This window comes from Gymnogyps californianus, chromosome 2, assembly GCF_018139145.2.
Source record: "Gymnogyps californianus isolate 813 chromosome 2, ASM1813914v2, whole genome shotgun sequence".
Lineage (NCBI taxonomy): Eukaryota > Metazoa > Chordata > Aves > Accipitriformes > Cathartidae > Gymnogyps > Gymnogyps californianus.
The window spans coordinates 47,850,987-47,870,213 of record NC_059472.1 but is presented as its reverse complement, the minus strand read 5'-3'; the positions used below and the strand labels follow the sequence as shown (position 1 = coordinate 47,870,213).

The window sequence follows — 19,227 nt, the reverse complement described above, 5'->3', positions numbered from 1 at the left end:
AAGCCCAAGTCAAGCATTGACACACTACTTGGGACTCATCCTAACCCTGTGGGCAGAATCAATCTCTGAAGCAGAATAAATCAGATGATACAGAAAGATGCAACACCAAATGAGGCAATCAGGCTGCATTTGGTCCAGCATTACAGTACTACTGTAACTTTGTTTTGCAAACAGGATTTATTTGGAAAAAGGCTGCCTTTCGTTATTCCCTTATGAATCTATTCTGCCAAAAGTCCACCTTTAGAAGGAAAAAAAAAGAATTTGCAGCAATAAGTGCAACTAACTACTAAAAGCAAGTGAAAAAAGATTTTTAAAAGCCACCAATAAGTCAGTACAGTGTAACAAAGTAATACTTTTTGTTTAAGGGTGATGGATTGTACCTTCTAAGTTGAAAAGAAAGACTATAGGCAACAAAACCTGACTCAAAATAACAGACACACTGGGCATTCTGCAATATGTATGAACATCTCAGTCACTGTTTGCCTGTGCTGGTAATACCAGAAAGACATCAAATATTTTATCAAGCTTGCAATTCTTTCCTCTTGAAAGGAAGAGTAGGGGTTTTTTTAAAAGTAATTTGAGAAGGAAAAATAAAGATATTTCACAGTAACAATGAAATATATTTTCAGTGATGAATTAGTTTGGTATTTCCACCCTACCCTATGGGTATCTAACTTGATGAAAATTGACAGCATGAAACCCACTGGCCTCCAGAGATGAGATTATAGGTTTTCATTTAAATTGATCTTTCCCCTCAAATTACAGTCCAACCAATTATTCAATGTCCTCTTCAACCATATATCAATATCCTACACACTGTAGTTTGCCCTAGAGTCAATTACCTGTTCCAAGTCCTCCCAATCAGAATTCCCGAGTATTTTTTTAAAACCCTACAAAAGACAAATACGAAGGTTTATCTCTACAGACAGACAAGTACATCATGAAATGCAGCAGGAACATTTACTGGTGAAAGTGCAGAGTGCCATTAATATTTCAAACCTTTAGTTCTAATACTACACCTCTACTGAAGGACTGGAAAGCAGTAAGATTAACCATTTACCATCACAGAGCTAAACCTTAATTCCAGCCAGCCTCTGGGTGTCAGATTCAGAAAAGATGTCTGTGTCTCCAAGTTCAGCTGCTCAAAGTCTAGGGGTTTTTTTTGTAATTGTGTACCTAGAACAAAGGCTAAGGCATGACGTTTAGTACATGATTCTCTTACCTAATGCTTCAGGAGAGAATTAAGCACTTCCGAATGGTAACCAAGAAGATGTGCATACAGATCAGGGAGCTACCTAGAGACAGCTAATAAGAAATGCTAAGTTTAAGGATGCATTAAACTCCTGCCCTGCTCTGGAGCTCGGGAAATTGGATCGAGGCTACAAAAAAAGATGCCCATACCTACTTGGGCACCTGTACCCTCCCTTCAAAAATATGCACCAAGTAGATAACAGCCTCAAGACTTTTGGTTATTTACACCCAGAAACAAAGTAAGAGAAAACCAAGAATTAAACAGGCGGCATTTTGTTGCTGAACTCCTAAGATACCAGCCCAAATGGAGTATTGCCTTTTTAAAGGCAAAAACAAAAGTTCTGACATGTATAGTCTGGTTGTTGACCCATTATGGTTCCTTGCAAAGCCTCCAGAAGTGCCATGGGCTCCAGTAGACAGCAAGCACCATATATTGCATACAAGAAGGCCACAACAACCGTTAAGATACTCTCTTTACAAAATTATTAAGGTGCAATTTCAAGGTCTCATCCATACATACTGGTAGAGGTACAGATAAGCTTGACTGGAAGAGACTTCATCATATGAAGAGTCTGGAAGAACTGTGGGGTTTTTTTGTTATTGTTTTAAATTTTATAGCTGCATTTTTAAGCTTTTTAGGGTTTGTTTGGGGTTTTTTTTTGTTGGTTTTTTTGGTGTTTGTTTGGTTTTTTTTTTTTATGAGAAACACGTAACAGGCAGTAGCACCAGAACCACACTGCTCCCACAGTTACACCACTTCCAAGAGCTACAAACCATGCAACTGGTGCTAAGAAAGTTGTTTCTATTTTTAGAAAGCTTTTTGCTGCCCAAAGCCATCTACAAAGGCCAGCTTCAAACAAATATACTTAAAACTAGATACAAGCTTGCTCTTCCAAGTAGAATAATCTCAACATCTTCACTTATTCAGTAGTTACAAAAAAGGCATGGACCTCTATAGTCTGATGTTTTGCTACTTTGAAACAAAGTTATATATTATCCCTACCTATACTTCCGAAATTGCGTAGCAGTCATTCACACTGGTTTTAGGTATCTCCTGCAACTGTACTAAGCTAAAAGTTGGAAAAGTCAAAATTTACACCATTCAAAGCATCTTTTGCATTATCTGATACATGTAATACGGGTCTGCCCATAATACATTCCTTAATCTCTTAAAATACACTTTCAAATTGAAAAGTTCTTCCTTTCCATCAGATGGATGGAAGTGATGGTATCTTCATACGCAGTCATTTTAAAGGATTTTCCTACGTAATGTTAGACAACTTAAAGTCTTCAATTTCAAAGACAATCTTCTCAGTGACTAGGTTAATGTGCTCTTAAACACACCAGAAAAAGTTAAACACCACAATTCAACCAGTTGTATGGAAATTCAGTGTATTTGCCCCATAAATCACAAATTACACATAGCCAAAAGGATTATTAACATGCTCAGTCAAGTATGAGGGACCAATACACACAGCACAGAAGAAAACCTAAACAGGAAACTCTTGAACAACGCTAAGCATAAGTAAAAGCAGAATATATGAAAGCAACAGAGTGAGACAAAGTGAGATCCTAAGTGACCTGTCTTTCTCCCTTTCCCATTTTAGGTCAGAGAACTCCCATTTTAAAACCTCAGTTTTAAGTTAGTTTCCTTCACCATGTGACTCATCTATACTCATTCTAGCTCCTAACTACAGAAATGACAACTCCAGGAACAGTATTTTACTAAGACACCAGTAATAATATTTGTGTTTTCAAATGCATTATCATCGGCTCTGCAGTCCGTCAATGCGTAAAGCCGTAGATACAATTTTTCAGCTATTTGGAATATTTCATTCATGACAATAACATAAGCCAGTCCTCCTAAATTCGTACAGTAACTAGTACATTAATTGATACAATAGAGTGAAAAATGTACATTTCAGCTCTCGATGTTTATTTACCCTTGAGAATTTTGTTTTCCCTCCACCAATCTGGTTTAAAGACAGTCTTAAATCCAGTCCAAAAATCTGTGTTTGATTCAAGTATCCCTTCCCACGTATTCTGTAAAAAAAAATTCTGAACTAGCACAAGATGTCACTTCCAGTAATTCACTGTTAGGAAAAATAAAGGTATTTAAACCCTACCCTCTCCTACCTTTCAAAAATTCCTACTTCCAACCAAACTGTTGCTGCCTCACTAAGCTGCATCTATATTAAGCAGCAGTGTTACCAAAAATTACCATCTCTGAAGTGAAACACTGCCAAAAAGCTTGCAGCCATGCTATATGCATTTTATGGATTTTACTTTGGGCTAGCACTGGTCTAATGTGTTTCAGAAGTATGGATGCACTATTCCCAACGTGCCAGCATGCCCAAGTGACAAGCCTCTACTAGACTGCTGCTTACCTTCCATCAGTGTGAAATCTTCGCCAACCAGAAGTGTGGCGAATGCCCCAGCCCCACGCTACTACTTCCATCCCACCATATTACACTGCTTTTCCTTTGGAATCTTTTAGATTGAATTCACCAGATTAGAAAAATATGGGAGACAGCAATAAGAAAGAATATTGATCAACAGCCCTGACTGTGAATGGATATTTAAAGTATTTGAAGTTTTTGTCCTTTTACGAAGTTGAGGTAGAGAACAAGAGACAGAATAGCTGTATTTCAGATGCAATCATAAATTGACCTTCAGTTAAGACAACTCGATTCCTGAAAGCAAGTTTCAGAAGAGAAACAGAACCCACAGCAGTATCGTTGTCAAAAAAAGAACAGCCATTAGTTACAAATACCCAGCTAATTTTTATTAGTGAGGCTTTTACTACTCGGACTCAAACAGCTACTGCTAACATCTGTTCACACCTATTCACTTTACTAACACCTTATGTGATTTATTCTTCACATACGTTATAACCAGTAGCAACAATATCACTTTGTGGCACCTTTTGTGTTTCTGATTCAAGGAAATAAAGTACATTAGCATTTTTTCCCTACCTTTAGCAAAAGGCCATTTTTTCAAAAATACAAATGAGAGAAGGGATAGGAAAACAAAAGTTTTCCATATTATTCAGAGATCTTTCTATATGAAAGAAAGAAATCCTTTAACAGAGTCAATATTCTTTAAGTGTTCCTTCAGCATACTATGTGTTATGATTCCAAACTTCTGGAACATAAAGATGTAAGTAGTTCATCACATCACCTGATAAGTCTACTGTGTCCAGTAACCTATGCTCAAAAGCAGTGCTATTTAGTTAAACAAATAAAAAACCCCGTAGTGTAAACAACAACAACAACAAAATTCTGTATTAGTGACAGAAAACTAGTAAGCTTCAAAGTCATAGTTATCATTGTCTTGGTTAAAACGAAAAAAAATTTAGAATTTATAATTCTGTTTTGAACAGACATGGGAAGAAAAGGAAGCACATGCATTTGAGCATCCAAGTAAAATTTGTCTAGAATTTTACTGTTATTTTCTTTCTTTTTATGCAGGTACATACAGAAATTTTACCCAGAAAAAGATTTTAAGCCTCCAAGCCCCACTATCTTGTGTTTTACAGAAACCAGAGGTCTTATCTTGATTTCATCAAATGCTATGGCAAGTTACACTACTGCGATACAGGAATAATCACATCCTGCTGTCTGTTCCACACCCCTGTTGTATGCATTACATGTTCCACAATGACCCAAGCAGAAGTAACCACCTGTCCTTGCATCTCAGTCAGCAGTCTAACATCTTAGCTTAGACATATGATAAAGATGACTTTGTATCAGCGCACCCAGCTACCAATCTACCAGACTGCTGGAAGAACTTGAGAAACATAACAGTACCAATGAATACAGATCTACTGCTCTTCTACTACAGTGCTTTATTGCAGCTTTGTTTCCCTGAACAGTTCTAGAAGCTTCTATAAATCCAAACTAAATCCTTAAAAGCTGGCAAAGGATCAGTCTGAGATACACCATAACTGACAAAGCAGAAGCCAACCAGTACATAGAATTTAACCAAAATATAAAGCAAACTATCTTGATTTGTTCAATGTAGTTATCTGATGAATTCAGCTAAAATTTAAGTCATTTCTCAGAGGGCTAAAAAAATAGGGGGGGGCGGTGCAGAGAGAAATCTCGTTTGTGTTTTCTCCACGTCTATTGTAAGACTGTTCTTGGCTGTGGATGGCTGTATTGCCAGACAGACATAAAAATTCCTTTGCTGGCTGCAACAGCATGAAGCAGAAGCGGTTCAAGTCAAGAAGAAAGTTGCTGAAGAAGAGCGACAAACAGAACACAGCAAGAAATGCAGGGAGCAGACTCTTGCATCTTAGGTGACATCCTTTTCAGAATCTGCAAATAAATTTCTTTTTTCAGATCTGAGCAGCCTTCTATCATTTAAAAGCTGGTAACCAACATGTGTTGGTAAAAAGCACGCATCTCCATCTCCCTCTGCTGTCTAGACCACAGAAAACAACTAACTTCTATACTGTCAGCACAAGACATTCAGGAACAGTCTAGAGTTTCCAACCCTGTTTATGACTTAGACAATAAATACAGATTTACAAGACAAACTATTCGAATGTTACATTATAAGTCTCAAAACTACATACTGAAAATGTTAAGTTAGATGTCTGGGTTTGGGATTTTCTCCCCCCCCTCCAGCTTTTCACTGCTTGTTTAATGCAAGAGCAAGGTAATTCAAAGACAATATGCAATCCTTAATAGATTAAGTATATTATTTTCTCTACCTAGTCTCATTTAATCCTATTTTGGGGATTCTTTTAATTCTTAAATGTGGAGTGAACGAAGTAAACTGCTGCAAAGTCTCAAGTCACTTAATTTGCTATACCTCACCTCCCATCTCAGAGGGGTTTATCTACTCTCCTCACAGTATAAAGCGCCAACCAAAAAAAAAAAATAGTAGTACATGAGCATATGAAATCTCTCAATCCTTAGCAGTCCTGAGACTACAAGCTCGTAAAATCCAAGTTAAATCTAGGCTTTGGTTACCATGAGGACACAGAATTTACACATTTATTAAAAACAACTACCATTACTCTTATACCAGATTTCAACTTCATCACAACACAGATGCATTTTTGCTTCCAACCAAGGTACAGAATGCTTCAAAGGAGGTATGTTCCTTATGCTGAAGCAAGTGAATACAATAATCATTGTAGCATCTATGTGACTGTAGTTGTAATAGTAATAATTGATGAGAAGCAGATTTAGACAGAGAATGCTAATATATAGTAGCATGTATTCCTCAAAACAAATTGAAGGTATATCTGTTTCCTCCTTGTTGCTGGTGGCAGGATTCCTTTCTTTCAGACTGAAACTGAATTTGATGCAGACAACTAGAGTTCCAGTGCAGTCAACAAGAAATGTAAATTACTACCCCTAGCATGTTCAGTCATTTCTTTATTTTAGGATGCAGATGTGATTCATTCCTACTTCTTCTCTTCCCACCCATTTACTAGAACCAGACCTCAATGAGACCAGAAGTCCACAGTGTTTTCTCTCCTAACTTTACATGCCTATAGTGTGATCTACTGTTCTACATACACCTTAAGACAGGAAAGATAATACCAGAGTGGGTAGTTGTCATTAGACTAATACAGCCTAGTATTGCTCAGCATAGCTTAAGCCCACATGTGCAAAGGCTTTTTTTGGGGTGGGTGGGGGTTAAGAGAAAAAATAGTCTTCACACATTAGAACTTCAGTTTTCCTATTTTTCAGTATCAATGAACACCAGCCAGTTTAGCTCAAACTACATGCCCCTTTCAACCTATTCCCATCTATTTCATAGCGCAAAGAACTAAATGGAAAAATCATCTTAATGATGTAAAAAACACCTAAAGGCTTATGAACCAAAGCCAAGTGCACAGCTTCAGAGTAATTCACTACTTACGTTATAGCATGATATTTATAGAAAGACACATTTGTCCTATATTGTTTTCTTGACAAAATTAATGTATAGTACTATTTGCTGCAACTTTGAGTAAGAGCTCACTAAAAGCTATATATGATGTTTGCTACATTGGTAAAAACGTAAGGAGACTGGCACCAAAACGAGAAGGAACAGCAATGTACTGCTCAGCAGAAAACTAAACAAGTACAAGACTTGTTTCTTCTTTTTTATTTTGCACATTAGTCTTCTTCACACACATAAATTGCATCTAACAGATGTTTTTACAGAAACTTATCTATAGCTTCCACAGTTGTTACTGATTCACATACCAGGAGACATCCACCAGTTTCTTACAGATGCTATTTTCTTTGAATAATCAAACAGGCTATAAAACTTCAAAGTGAAATAATATGCTATTTAATTGATCAATTCCAATGGAGCTTTCAATGTCTTTTTAACTGCTCCAGTGTTCTGCTGTTCTTATATGTTACACTAAAGGTGTCCACTTAAGTTGTGCATAGTAGTAGAATTTATAAAATTGATTTTGTAACACTCAAAAATAAATTCCACCATTTTACTATTAACTTTGTTATGAAATAATCGTTAAGTTTGACTTAATACCATCAATAAGCTCCTCGTTCTATCTTGAAATACCACAGAACAGTTTACTCCAATAACCGTATAGCAGTATACTTACTTGTATATTGCTTTTCTCATCTTTAAACTGAGCCTAGCTATTTCAATATAGATGACTAATCCAAGTTGAAGTAAGTCTGAATTATTTAGTAATAACACATATCTGATGTTAGATTCTACAGAAGCACCCGAAGTGATTCCACTTATTTACAAGAAAACACATCAAGTCTATTTTGGGAGAGAAGCAATTGTAAAGGAAAACTTCACACTAGATTGATTACCTGCTTCTGAGGAAACGAAAAAGCCTCCTTTCCAACTGTATTAAGGGCAACATGATGCTGGCCCTCCAAAATAAGCTGCTTGTTGTCTTCTACAACGTATGCCTACAGAATATAATATAAAGACATTAGCAGACCAGCAACTATAAGTTTCATAATACAGAATTGCTGACTTTTCCCCTAACTTAAGTGGAAGACGTTGTACTGTTCAAAACCTAAAGGCTAGCATGACATTTATTTTATGTGTATGCTTTTAGTTTTGCAAGCACAGACAACTGCTGAAGTTTAGACTGCCAATTTCCACTACTTAATATTTGCATTCTGGTAAATGAGATCCTCTTCTTCAAAGCAGACTGAGTCACTCTTACAGTTCTATGATAAAACCGAGCATCTCTTGGTTTAAGATTTCAGAATTTTCTCTTTTAAGAAGAGAACTTACATTACTCTGGATGCACCCAATTCTTATAAAACCACTTAAGCATACTTATTTGCAGCTATAAGACTGTCTTTGCTTCTTGACATCATTTGAGTTCATTTGCCTGTTTTCAGAAAAAAAACTTCATCCATAAATTTTGTATGAGTACGCTTGAAAGTTCAGGATGCCATATTAAATTATTTTCCAACAGTCATATTCAATGGCCAAATTACCACAAAGGCCACAAACATACATACCTTCCATAGTACAACAATGTTCAAATCGACTTCACTGCATCTTTGTATCAATCTGACTGTCTCATCAAATGATTGTTTTGTAGCCCTTTGAGATGCATGAGTATGAGATTGCACGTGCATTCTTTTAAATTCAGAGGATAAACTTTGGAAAAAAAAGTCTGCACAAGGACTGGCTGAACTTATTATCTGCAAGAAAAAAAAGCAAGAAATAGTGCCCTCAGAATAGGATGCAAGCTGACAAGTTACTCTACCAGAGCTCATCACTGTAGTATTTCAGTTCCATTATCTTGCTTTGCTTCCCTTTGCAAACCTACAGGATGCCACACATCTTCGTTTCCATGCTTGCCCTGTTAGAGATCAGCACTACTTAATGAGCTGTCTAAGGTAACACAGGGAAAGACAGCTATAGATTATTGGTCTAAAACTACAAATACCAAACCTGGAAATAAGGACTTGGATTATTACCACCAGACAGTCTACTGTGATCTATTAAGTGTAGTGGAGAGAGCTGAAGTGTCCACCTAACTCACAAACTAGCTCACATGCAAGTCACTATTGCTTATTAATATTTTCCTCAGGTTAGCTAAAATTATTTATCCAAGTTAGGAACATACATTTTGCTAGCAATAGCAAAGATACTGGATTGCACAGCATATTCCCCATGTATAAGTGGCACAGCCAGAAGTACTGTGCTGTTTCTCAAGTTTGTCATCATTTGTGCTGAGCTTTTCCAACACCAAAAGCTTGATGAGAAAGTAGTGGTTTTAAGACCGACAGCAATGATACTTGGAGTCAGCAGGATAAGAAACAAACTTTAGCTTCCTAACCCCTCCCTTTCAAAAATGTTAGCCTTTCCAGAATATGCTGTTGCAGAGATGCTAAACGTTGCATTAGCAGAATACTCATACCCAGGGAGACAACCTGCTTTTGCAGTAACTGTAGAAAAGGGAGGCCCCCTCCCCATCCCCCCATTAGAGAACATTTTCTTACAAGAAAGCTGAAGTTCATGCAGCTCATCCAAGTTTAAAAATGCAAAGAGGGATCATCTACCTCAGATTTTTAGTCCTAACTTCAACTTATATGCCTACAAAATGAAATGGCAGTGAGTAGGTCTTCTTTGGCTTTTAAAAGCTGGATACATATATGGAAAATGTACAATCAGCATAAAATAAGCAATCTGACATCCAGCTAACTAAATCCACTATGCTAATGTAGATTTCTGATCTGATCTAAGTGGCCTACTTTCCTCAGGTTTAGGAGAAGCATTCACTGTACCAAGATCATTTGCTAAAAGGATTCTTCTTCGGACAATACCTGTATGCTTAAAAAGATTAAGAAAGCATGGTAGTCTAGAATCTTAAACTTCAAGAAAAATCAAAGAAACAGACTCCTTGAACTGATTACAACCTACATTAGTAGTTTTGAAATTCTGGTACCTACATCCATTAGAGGTTTCCAGATTATTTTTAGAATAAACTGTAATTAGAATTAATTTATCTTAGTAAAAATATAATTATGAAAAAACAGTAGAACAAGAATCTGACATCCACAGATCCCTTCTAGAAAACTAGAAGGCTGGGAAATATTCAAAAGAACTGCTCTGAAGGATTGGAAAGGAAGCAAAAACATTAGCAAAACAGTTAACATTGCAATGCGCTCCCAAAGTAGTTCAGCTGTTAACTGGGAACTTAAAATTCCTGACTATCCACTAGCCTATGCTACCTCACCTTCTCTTTGTAAAAAAAAGAGAGCTGACCTAGAAGACAAACGGTTTTTGACATGCAAAACATAACCTTCCAACTATGAAAGCACTGTTCCCATTTTTAAATTTTAAAAAGGCTTTCACTGGGATACTTACACAACAGGGATACCTTGCACAAGACAAAATATGCAGTTGTTCCAGTTCACCTACCTGTTCATTTCCAAAGACAATATCTGCAAATGTGTAATTTTCTAAGGGAAAAAAGAGAAGGCATTGTTTCAGCATCATGAGAAGTCACAACTTCAGCATACAGCATCCAAATAGTATTTTCTCAAAAAGTTACCACATTCAGGAGAGAACTTACCTTCTGAGTTTTTGCATCTTACTGCTTTAAAGCATAACTTCGCTCGCTCTCTGCTAGCAAGTTTAGTATCTGAAAGAAAAAGGTTGCAAGACTTTTTCCCCCTCAAAATAATCAGAATCCCTCCTCATCAGCCAAAAGTCAGCCTTTAAACTTCAGAAATAAGAAACACACTGATAATACTCAAGAAGCATAACTAATCAAGCAGAGCAGCTACATGGTAGTAAAGATGCCTCTTCTGCTGATCCCTTCAATCTACTCCTAGAGCAGGAAGTGAGCCATAATACATAAAGGAGATACAGAGAAAGAAGGAAGGAACAGAAGACAAAAGATTCAGTTTATCTGACTGGTTCACCCTCAATATTAATACATGAGGAATACACGTCTAGACTAATTTTTTAAGTACATAAAATGTCAGCATACAAGTAAAGATAGCATTTGTTAGATACAATAACAGCACTTTTTTCTTGCCTGGGATAGTTAGCCTTTTCAAAAATTAGCAGCTTGTAATAGCTAAGGCAGGATACAGCACTAGCAATTCTGGTATATTTCTAATAACTGAATAGAGCACTTGTCAAATATTCTGTTGATCAGTTAAATTTAACACTGATGTAAATAAAGGAACACTGAAACGTATTTCTTGTGAGGCAAGTTATCAGCCAACCCAGACATGGATTTCTCTACATCACAGAAATAATTTACCTGTAAGTTAAGCCCATTTTTAAAATTAATGAAGTCTGAAAGTTATCTGTCAATATACTTTTCTTGAAACACTTAAGAAGGACTGTCGTATGTTTGAAAGGGACAAAGTTTTTAGAAATTAATTATTCTGAAAGCCAAATACAACTCCTTGTAAGATTCTTTTAACAGTTCTTGTCAGGCAGAAGCTAGACTTGCTATCCTTTTGGTGACAAAGATACACACCTTTGTCTTCAGAGACGTTAACAGATTTTTGAAGCTTCCAGTGCTTGCTATTACTTGAAACTTGCACTATATGAAATTCTTTAACACCAGTCTCACTCTAAGGAAGAAACAAAAATTATGTCAAATAAGACCAATCACAACTGCGATGTTCTACACTGCATAGTAAGTGCTCATTGTAAGGTGGCACTGTTAGAATCTTAATTTAACTCATTATTCACACCGTCCATAATACAGTACTAAGGAGAGACAAGAAGAGATTTAAGACCCACTGTAATGTAAAACAGTTCCAGCTCACAGCAACTTCCAATTCCAGTAAACAAAGCCACACGAAGGGGAAACAAAGATCCCCCAGAAAAATACCTGCAAGCTAGTATTTTAGATTAAGACAACTATAATAAAACCTAGGCTTTTAACTCCAATGCAGAACACTGTCCGCAAGACCACTTAGTTTCTAAGATTATTTTAGGAACATTGCTAGGTCATAAATCCCAGAAATTCAAGAATTTTTTTTTTTTTTTTTTAAACACATATACAAAATGAAAAGTAGCTTTTGGGGTTGGTTTCCTTTCTTGGAAAGAGTGAGGTGGTAGTGGAAAATTAAGTCTCACACAATGTTAACTGTTAACTTGGTAAGTACTTTATAAAACATTCCTTCTTCCTCAAAGGAGCAGACAATATTCACTTTAGTAGCTGACGAAAAAACAGTGTACACACCTTTAAAACAAAATGACAAATCAGCTCAGCGATTCCACTACCAGCTAAGTGTTTAGGAATTCTATAAACAGAGGATTCAATTACCTTGTTTTGTGGCTGAAAAAATGGGAGCAGCTTTACCCAAAAAATGAGTAAATTTAAATTAGCATGGTATGAAAAACAAATATTTTCATCTGCTTTGCTAAGTCAACAGATACATCTGTATTTGGATTATATTTGCAAAAATGTCTTTTAGCGTTTGGTAATAAATGTAAACACAGAAGCTTCCTTCAAGTTGGAGCTTAAATTTTGACTTCACGTTACCACTAATTCCACCAGTGTTTTCACTGAAAGGTTGCGGGGGGCACAGGTTGTCTCATTCAGAACTATCTTGAAAGTTGTGATCACCAAGAACATTCATGAATTTGGAATAAATCTTCCTAAAAGAAAAAAAGACTCCGGACTACAGTATTGGAATTTGCTTAGGATAGAGATAGTTATAGAAGACTTCCAGAGAGTTGAGATATAACTTAATGTTAGTACTCTTTCCAACAGTAACTGGAATGATTAAATATGCAAGGTTTACTTAGTGTTTACAAAGTAGTTGTAAAAAAAACCTTTTACTTAAGTCTACTTGTGACACACATCTGCCGAGCTTTAGAACAGTATTAATATTAAAAATAAGAACTTACAGTATTGATATTTTCTACATCCACGAACACCAACATATTGTCCCCTCTGCCTTCTTCATCTTCAAGTGCATTACTTCTGCAGACAGTAGCTCGAATATGCAGAGACCGGCTAGTACAAATAACTGCAGTGTGCCTTAATACTCTATGACTGGGGGGGGGAAGGGGGAGAAAAAAAGACATTCTAAACAACCAGGACTGCTGTCCAGAACCTGTCATCAAGGAGTTTAGCTTTTGTTTGTCATCAATATTAAGGCCATTAGACAATTTATTCCTTTCAACCACTAGAGAGGCACTTTTCTTTTTAGCTTCCTATCAAAACTATATTATTTTTAACAATCATGCTGCGTGGGTAGGTGCTGTTCAAACACGCAGTCTCTTAGCCAGTTTGAAATACTGAAGAAAAAGGTTCATATGTTACCATGATGAAAAATACATCAGAAATATTTCAGATGTAAGACAACTGGCACAGTGAAAGCAAACAGGCATGTACTGGCACAGGGATATCATTAAGCCATTTAATGCCACCACATGCTTTGGAAAATAGAATTTTTGAGTAAATAAACCATAAAAGGCCCAGTAGTTAGTCACATCTCCTGTATAAACATTTACTAAAAAGCATTTAGACAGAATACCACCACATTCAACAAATTCCCCGGAACTGAGAATCTTGCAAGTTTACTTCTAGAACCATGACTACTCTGCCTTCTTCCAGACATGCTCAACCTCCAGGCCAGCAAGCCCTTTTAAAAGGTTATCTTCCTGTTTTTCTAAAGATGAGTAAACTTCCATTCTTGGACACCTTCAAAACACATGAGCTTTTCCCCACATACAAGCTTTGTGTTACCATAACTTCCACTTGAAAACACTAGAGGCATGTAAAAGTTTGATATCCATTACCTACTAAACATGCTGAAACATCATGAGGTACTTGTTTTGGGAGGGGAAATCAGTGGTTTCCTACTAAACTCTACTTCACATAATGTCACAATGTGCATAATAAAATTAACAGTTTTGCAGTTAATCTTCAGACAGATATACAGATGTCTGTATAGTTTTCAAGTGGCACAAATTAAATCATTTTTTGAAAATTTAAAAGCTATGCTCAGTCTACAAAGAGTACTGTTAAACAAGATCACATCGCTTAAGTTCCCCTGGAAACTTCAGTATAGTAGGGAATAAATATATTCCCCAAACATCCATCTTCCTTCTCTGAAACACCTCACTTTCTGAATACTATAAACTCAGAGGAGAAGTTCTGTTCTTAAAAAAAAGGGGGGAAGAAAAAAATAACTACATTGTAAGGGGACAAAATCCCTATTCCTACACACTAGCCTAAAGCCAAGTGAAAAACCTAACTTTGGCATTTCAGAAGCCACAGAAAAATCTAAACAAAGAGTGCATTTGCACAACTTAGTTTGATTTCAAGAGTACACTGCTGATCCACTCTCTTGACCATCTTCAACTTACTCTGCTTTGGTTTACATTACAGAGCAGTCTCACAGCACATGAACTTGGTTTCTTTCTCAGAACTAAGACATTCAGTCCATGTGACTAGAGCTCATCTGAAGTAGCCTGGCTCCCCATCATCATCCTGAATATGTAGAGTATAGAGACCAGGTGTGCTGGTTTTGGCTGGGATAGAGTTAATTTTCTTCATAGTAGCTAGTATGGGGCTATGTTTTGGATTTGTGCTGGAAACAGTGCTGATAATACAGGGATGTTTTCGTTACTGCTGAGCAGTGCTTACACAGAGGAGTCAAGGCCTTTTCTGCCTCTCACACCACCCCACCAGCGAGGAGGCTGGGGGTGCACAAGAAGCTGGGAGGGGACACAGCCAGGACAGCTGACCCCAACTGACCAAAGGGATATTCCATACCATATGGCATCATGCTTAGCGTATACAGCTGCGGGAATAAGAAGGAAGGGGGGGGATATTCGGAGTTATGGCATTTGTCTTCCCAAGTAACCTTTACGCGTGATGGAGCCCTGCTTTCCTGGAGATGGCTGAACACCTGCCTGCCGATGGGAAGTGGTGAATTAATTCCCTGTTTTGCTTTGCTTTGCGTGCACAGCTTTTGCTTTACCTATTAAGCTGTCCTTATCTCAACCCATGAGTTTTCTCACTTTTACTCTTCTGATTCTCTCCCCCATCCCACTGGAGGGGGAGTGGGTGAGGGGGGTGAACAAGCAGCTGTGTGGGGCTTAGTTGCCAGCTGGGGTTAAACCACAACACCAGGTCCCCAGCCCTGATTACAGATCCACTCCTCCTAGTCTGCACTGCTTCTTAAGCTGAGCAAAGACACAGTCTTCAGACAAACAAATCCAGCGCACACAGCTCCATAATAAATTTCTCTTCCAGAAAATTAAATAGTAACATTTATTAAGTCTGTGGCCAGTATTCTTAGTGGGCTAAAAACTAAATCTAGATAAAGCCTCTTGCAACTTTTTCTCAGCTCTAGTTATGAGCTCTAACAGCTATAAGGTAGCAGTGTAAGAACAGTATTTGCAGAAGAGTGAGAGAGAGGGGTAAAAAGAGACAGTCTTCATTTCTGAATTTGGCTGTTTGCTAAATCACTACACTAAGGCTTCCTGAAGGCTGATCTCTTCACTTTCTGAACAAAGGTCTATTCACCTCAATCTTTGAAGAACAAGTTTCTCAAAAAAAGTATATCCTGAGCCTTCTTAGCCTCAGACATGGGTGGGACTTGGGAATAAGTGACACAAAAAGTCAACTCGCTACCTTTCAAGTGAAGTTCAAAGAAAGCATTATTTGTTAGCTTGTGGTGTCAAACTTGACTGTCCACTGTCTCAAGATGGTCCAAAAAGGAACTATACAACAGCATGCAAGTCAAACCTGGTATTTAACCCCTCCAAAAAGAATATCTTTCATCATAATACAATTACTAACCATATTTTGTTCAAAGACAAGATTTTGGTTTATAACATACAGAAACAAATTAAGTTATGATTTTTTCCCCCTATGCCTCAGAAAGATGTGCTTCCAGAGAAACTAAATATGAACAGAGTTTGTATTACCAGCATTCCATTAACCCTCCTTCTATTGAATTGTTTTAATAATTGCCACTTTGATTGAAGCAGTGTAGACTATATAATTTCATATGGAAATTAGATCATATAGTAGAAAAAATTATTGCTTAGAACAGCAGATAACAGGCCACTTACATCATCACAGTAATTGAGGGAAATTCAGTAAAATTTACATTTACGTTTACAATGTTTATAATGTGTTTAACAGGTATGACAGAAAAAAATAGATAAAAAACTTACCACATTTTTGAGTGTCTTTTAATACTTTCATAGTAAAACAAAAAGTTAATTTCATGAACACCTTCTTCATCTGGTCCCCGTAACCACATTGGCAGCTGCACTGAAGCCCCAGGAAGAAGAACAGCATCAGGAAGTGGGACGTGTATTACTTCAGGCTGACCTCCTGTGCCAACCCCAAAGTCTACAGAAGAAGCTGAAGACAGCAGTGCTGTACGCACAGAGGTAGGATCTGCCACAACAGTCTTGTAAGCACTACAGTTTTCAGAAGCTGAAGGACTTAGTGGCGTTAGAACGGCAGTATTTCCACCAAAAGTAAAAAATTCTGGATGCTTGGACACAACCTTCAGTGCGGTAAGAGGACACTTGCTTACGTTCACAAATTCTACATATGCTTTTCTGATTTCTCCACAGAGAAGCCCTGTAGGAAAATTTATAAAGAACACCTGTACGGAAGAGAACAGGAGAAAAGACAAACCTGAACATTGAGTCAAGTTACTAATGCACATGAAAACAACAACCAACATATTTAAACTATATTGCTCTCTACAGCTTCCTGAGGAGGGAAAGTAGAGAGGGAGGTGCTGATGTCTTCGTTCTCTGTCGTGCTTTAACCCCAGCCAGCAGCTAAGCACCATGCAGCCGCTCCCTCACTCCCTGCCCCGCTCCCAGTGGGATGGGGAGGAGAATCGGGAAAGAAGGTAAAACTCATGGGTTGAGATAAGAATGGTTTAGTAACTAAAGTAAAATACTAACAATAATAATAATGAAATATAATGATAGTAATGAAAAGGAATATAACAAAAAAAGAAGAGGAAACCCACTGGGTAAAAACCATTGTTTTAACTAACCAACTTGAAGAATTATTCTAGATGAACAGCAAGCAAACAGAAGAAAGCTTCTTTACCTGTTCCCCCCTCATCTTGAAATTTGGCTACAGAAGCTGTTGCCAACTAAAATTCTAAAGGGAATATAACAAATTCAGAAGGATATTAATTTGGAGGCTTCAAGTTTCACTTGAAAAAACCCACACAAGTTCAGCACTGACAGATCAAAAATTAACTGGAAAGATACAGGCATTAACAAAGTCTAAGACTTCATTGTTAGAACTACGTTTATAAGCTCTGGATACAGCTGTTTGCTCAAAACTGCCAATAGAAAGTAGCTACATACCTCCAACAAAGGCATTGCTTCTGTAATAATGGGATCTAAACGTCGATCAGGTCCATATTTAATGGATGTTTTTTCCTCTTTTGTGTTATTAAGTCGAGGCCCTTGGATTTCTAAATCTTGTCGTCCTCGTACAGATAACCCATTGGAAACAAACTTTCCTGAAACAATTTTTGTAAAGTTTTATTTTTATCTTTTTAAAAGTAATTCCTAATGGTTTTCTGAGAAGTGATCCAAAGCTCCCTACCCAATCTCAAAAATCATTTTGATTTTTCTGCTATTGGACAGATGCAGTATTCATTGATTAAGCAGCATTACTGACAAAGAACTATTCAAAGCTTACTGTCACACATAACACATTGCTATTGTGAGTTCAGACAGCTAGTTATCCATTGTTGTGGACTTACTCTGCCCTTTAATAGTTTGACTACAACTGGGGGGGCGTGGGGTGGGCGGCACGGAGCATGAAGGTGATGTATTTATTTCCTTTCCCAATTTCTGCCAAGCGGGAAAAGTCACCCAAAACATTTTTATTTCCTTCAAAGACAGGCCACCACTCCCCATATGTTTTTCATTCCAAAGGTTTCCAGTTCGTAGATAGCTAAACAAGCTTCATTATTTCTTTTAGACACTTTCAAACATGTGCTTTAATCCCCATTTCCTCCAACAACTATATGCTCCCTGTGAGAGACAGTTTCAGATTAATGACTCCACAGAACAGATCAAGTAACATGCAATTAATAAGCCATGTATATGTCAATATAAAGGAAGGAGAACCAAAATAAAGTCAAGATGCTAAAAAAATAATTATATCAGCCAAATTTAAATTTGGGAACCTATGCAAAGAACTTCAGTGCAACATTTGGACAAAAGTTGAACGCTAACAAAGCAAAAAGAGCCAGAAGAAAAATGAATGGCAAAAGAGTCAATGGAAGTTGTTATAGATTCAACATGGCATAGATAGAATATTTAGATTTTGATTTTTTGTAATAGTTTCAGAATTTCCACAGATTTAAAAGGAAAAATAAGTATGGGTTTGGCAGACGTTACTTCCTTTCTCATGGGACTCCTACAGGTGCCAATTCATTCTTTTCCTGTTCCAGTTGTTTCCCTTGATTCTACATCCTTACCCAAAGGAAGGCCTTACATCATGATAGTCAAACATTAAACACTAGAATTTAGTCCTACTCTGCAGAAGCCATGTCTCCCCCTTTCAGAGACACACAACTTAAGGGAATAATACACTTACCTGTCTGTAATCCAATAGAAGGATCTATCCCATCTAATGTCACAGCACCCTGAACAGTGCCAAGATTATAAACGACTCCCAGAATATGTAGCTCCCCTGTTTGATGGGGAAAGAGCTTTAGTCTTGCCTGTGGAGATATGTTAAATTTTTGTTGTTGTTGCTACTAGAAAAAGAGTTTTATTACATTTAAATGTCCAATTGCTAAAGACACTCACAGCTACACTTACTTTATAGTTGTGTCAGATGTAACTGCATATAATAACTACATGTCACTTACTGGATTCAAAATTTCACATACACAGAATTTACCAAACCAGTCCACAGCTGAGAGACACTCATTACATTAGGAAATAATCCTAAATTGTAACAAAAATGAACTTTAACAGAGGCAGAATCACAGAATGGTTGAAGTTGGAAAGGACCTCTGGAGGTCA

At 37.2% G+C, this 19,227-nt stretch overlaps 1 protein-coding gene across 4 annotated transcripts in view; it reads right to left on the bottom strand.

Moving 5' to 3' along the window:
* Window positions 1–19,227, bottom strand: part of TRAPPC8 (trafficking protein particle complex subunit 8) — a 57,201-nt gene that overhangs the window by 5,575 nt on the left and 32,399 nt on the right. For 2 of the 4 annotated variants that reach the window (XM_050891156.1, XM_050891158.1), the window contains 10 exons: window positions 18,794–18,920; window positions 17,548–17,705; window positions 16,378–16,820; window positions 13,090–13,237; window positions 11,705–11,801; window positions 10,784–10,852; window positions 10,630–10,670; window positions 8,718–8,903; window positions 8,049–8,150; window positions 843–890 (listed from right to left, as the gene is read on the bottom strand). In XM_050891156.1, the coding sequence (XP_050747113.1) occupies window positions 843–890; window positions 8,049–8,150; window positions 8,718–8,903; window positions 10,630–10,670; window positions 10,784–10,852; window positions 11,705–11,801; window positions 13,090–13,237; window positions 16,378–16,820; window positions 17,548–17,705; window positions 18,794–18,920 (1,419 nt within the window). Of the gene's footprint in view, window positions 1–842; window positions 891–8,048; window positions 8,151–8,717; window positions 8,904–10,629; window positions 10,671–10,762; window positions 10,853–11,704; window positions 11,802–13,089; window positions 13,238–16,377; window positions 16,821–17,547; window positions 17,706–18,793; window positions 18,921–19,227 lie in introns of all 4 variants that reach the window. The other 2 variants (XM_050891157.1, XM_050891159.1) reach the window with 2 other exon arrangements.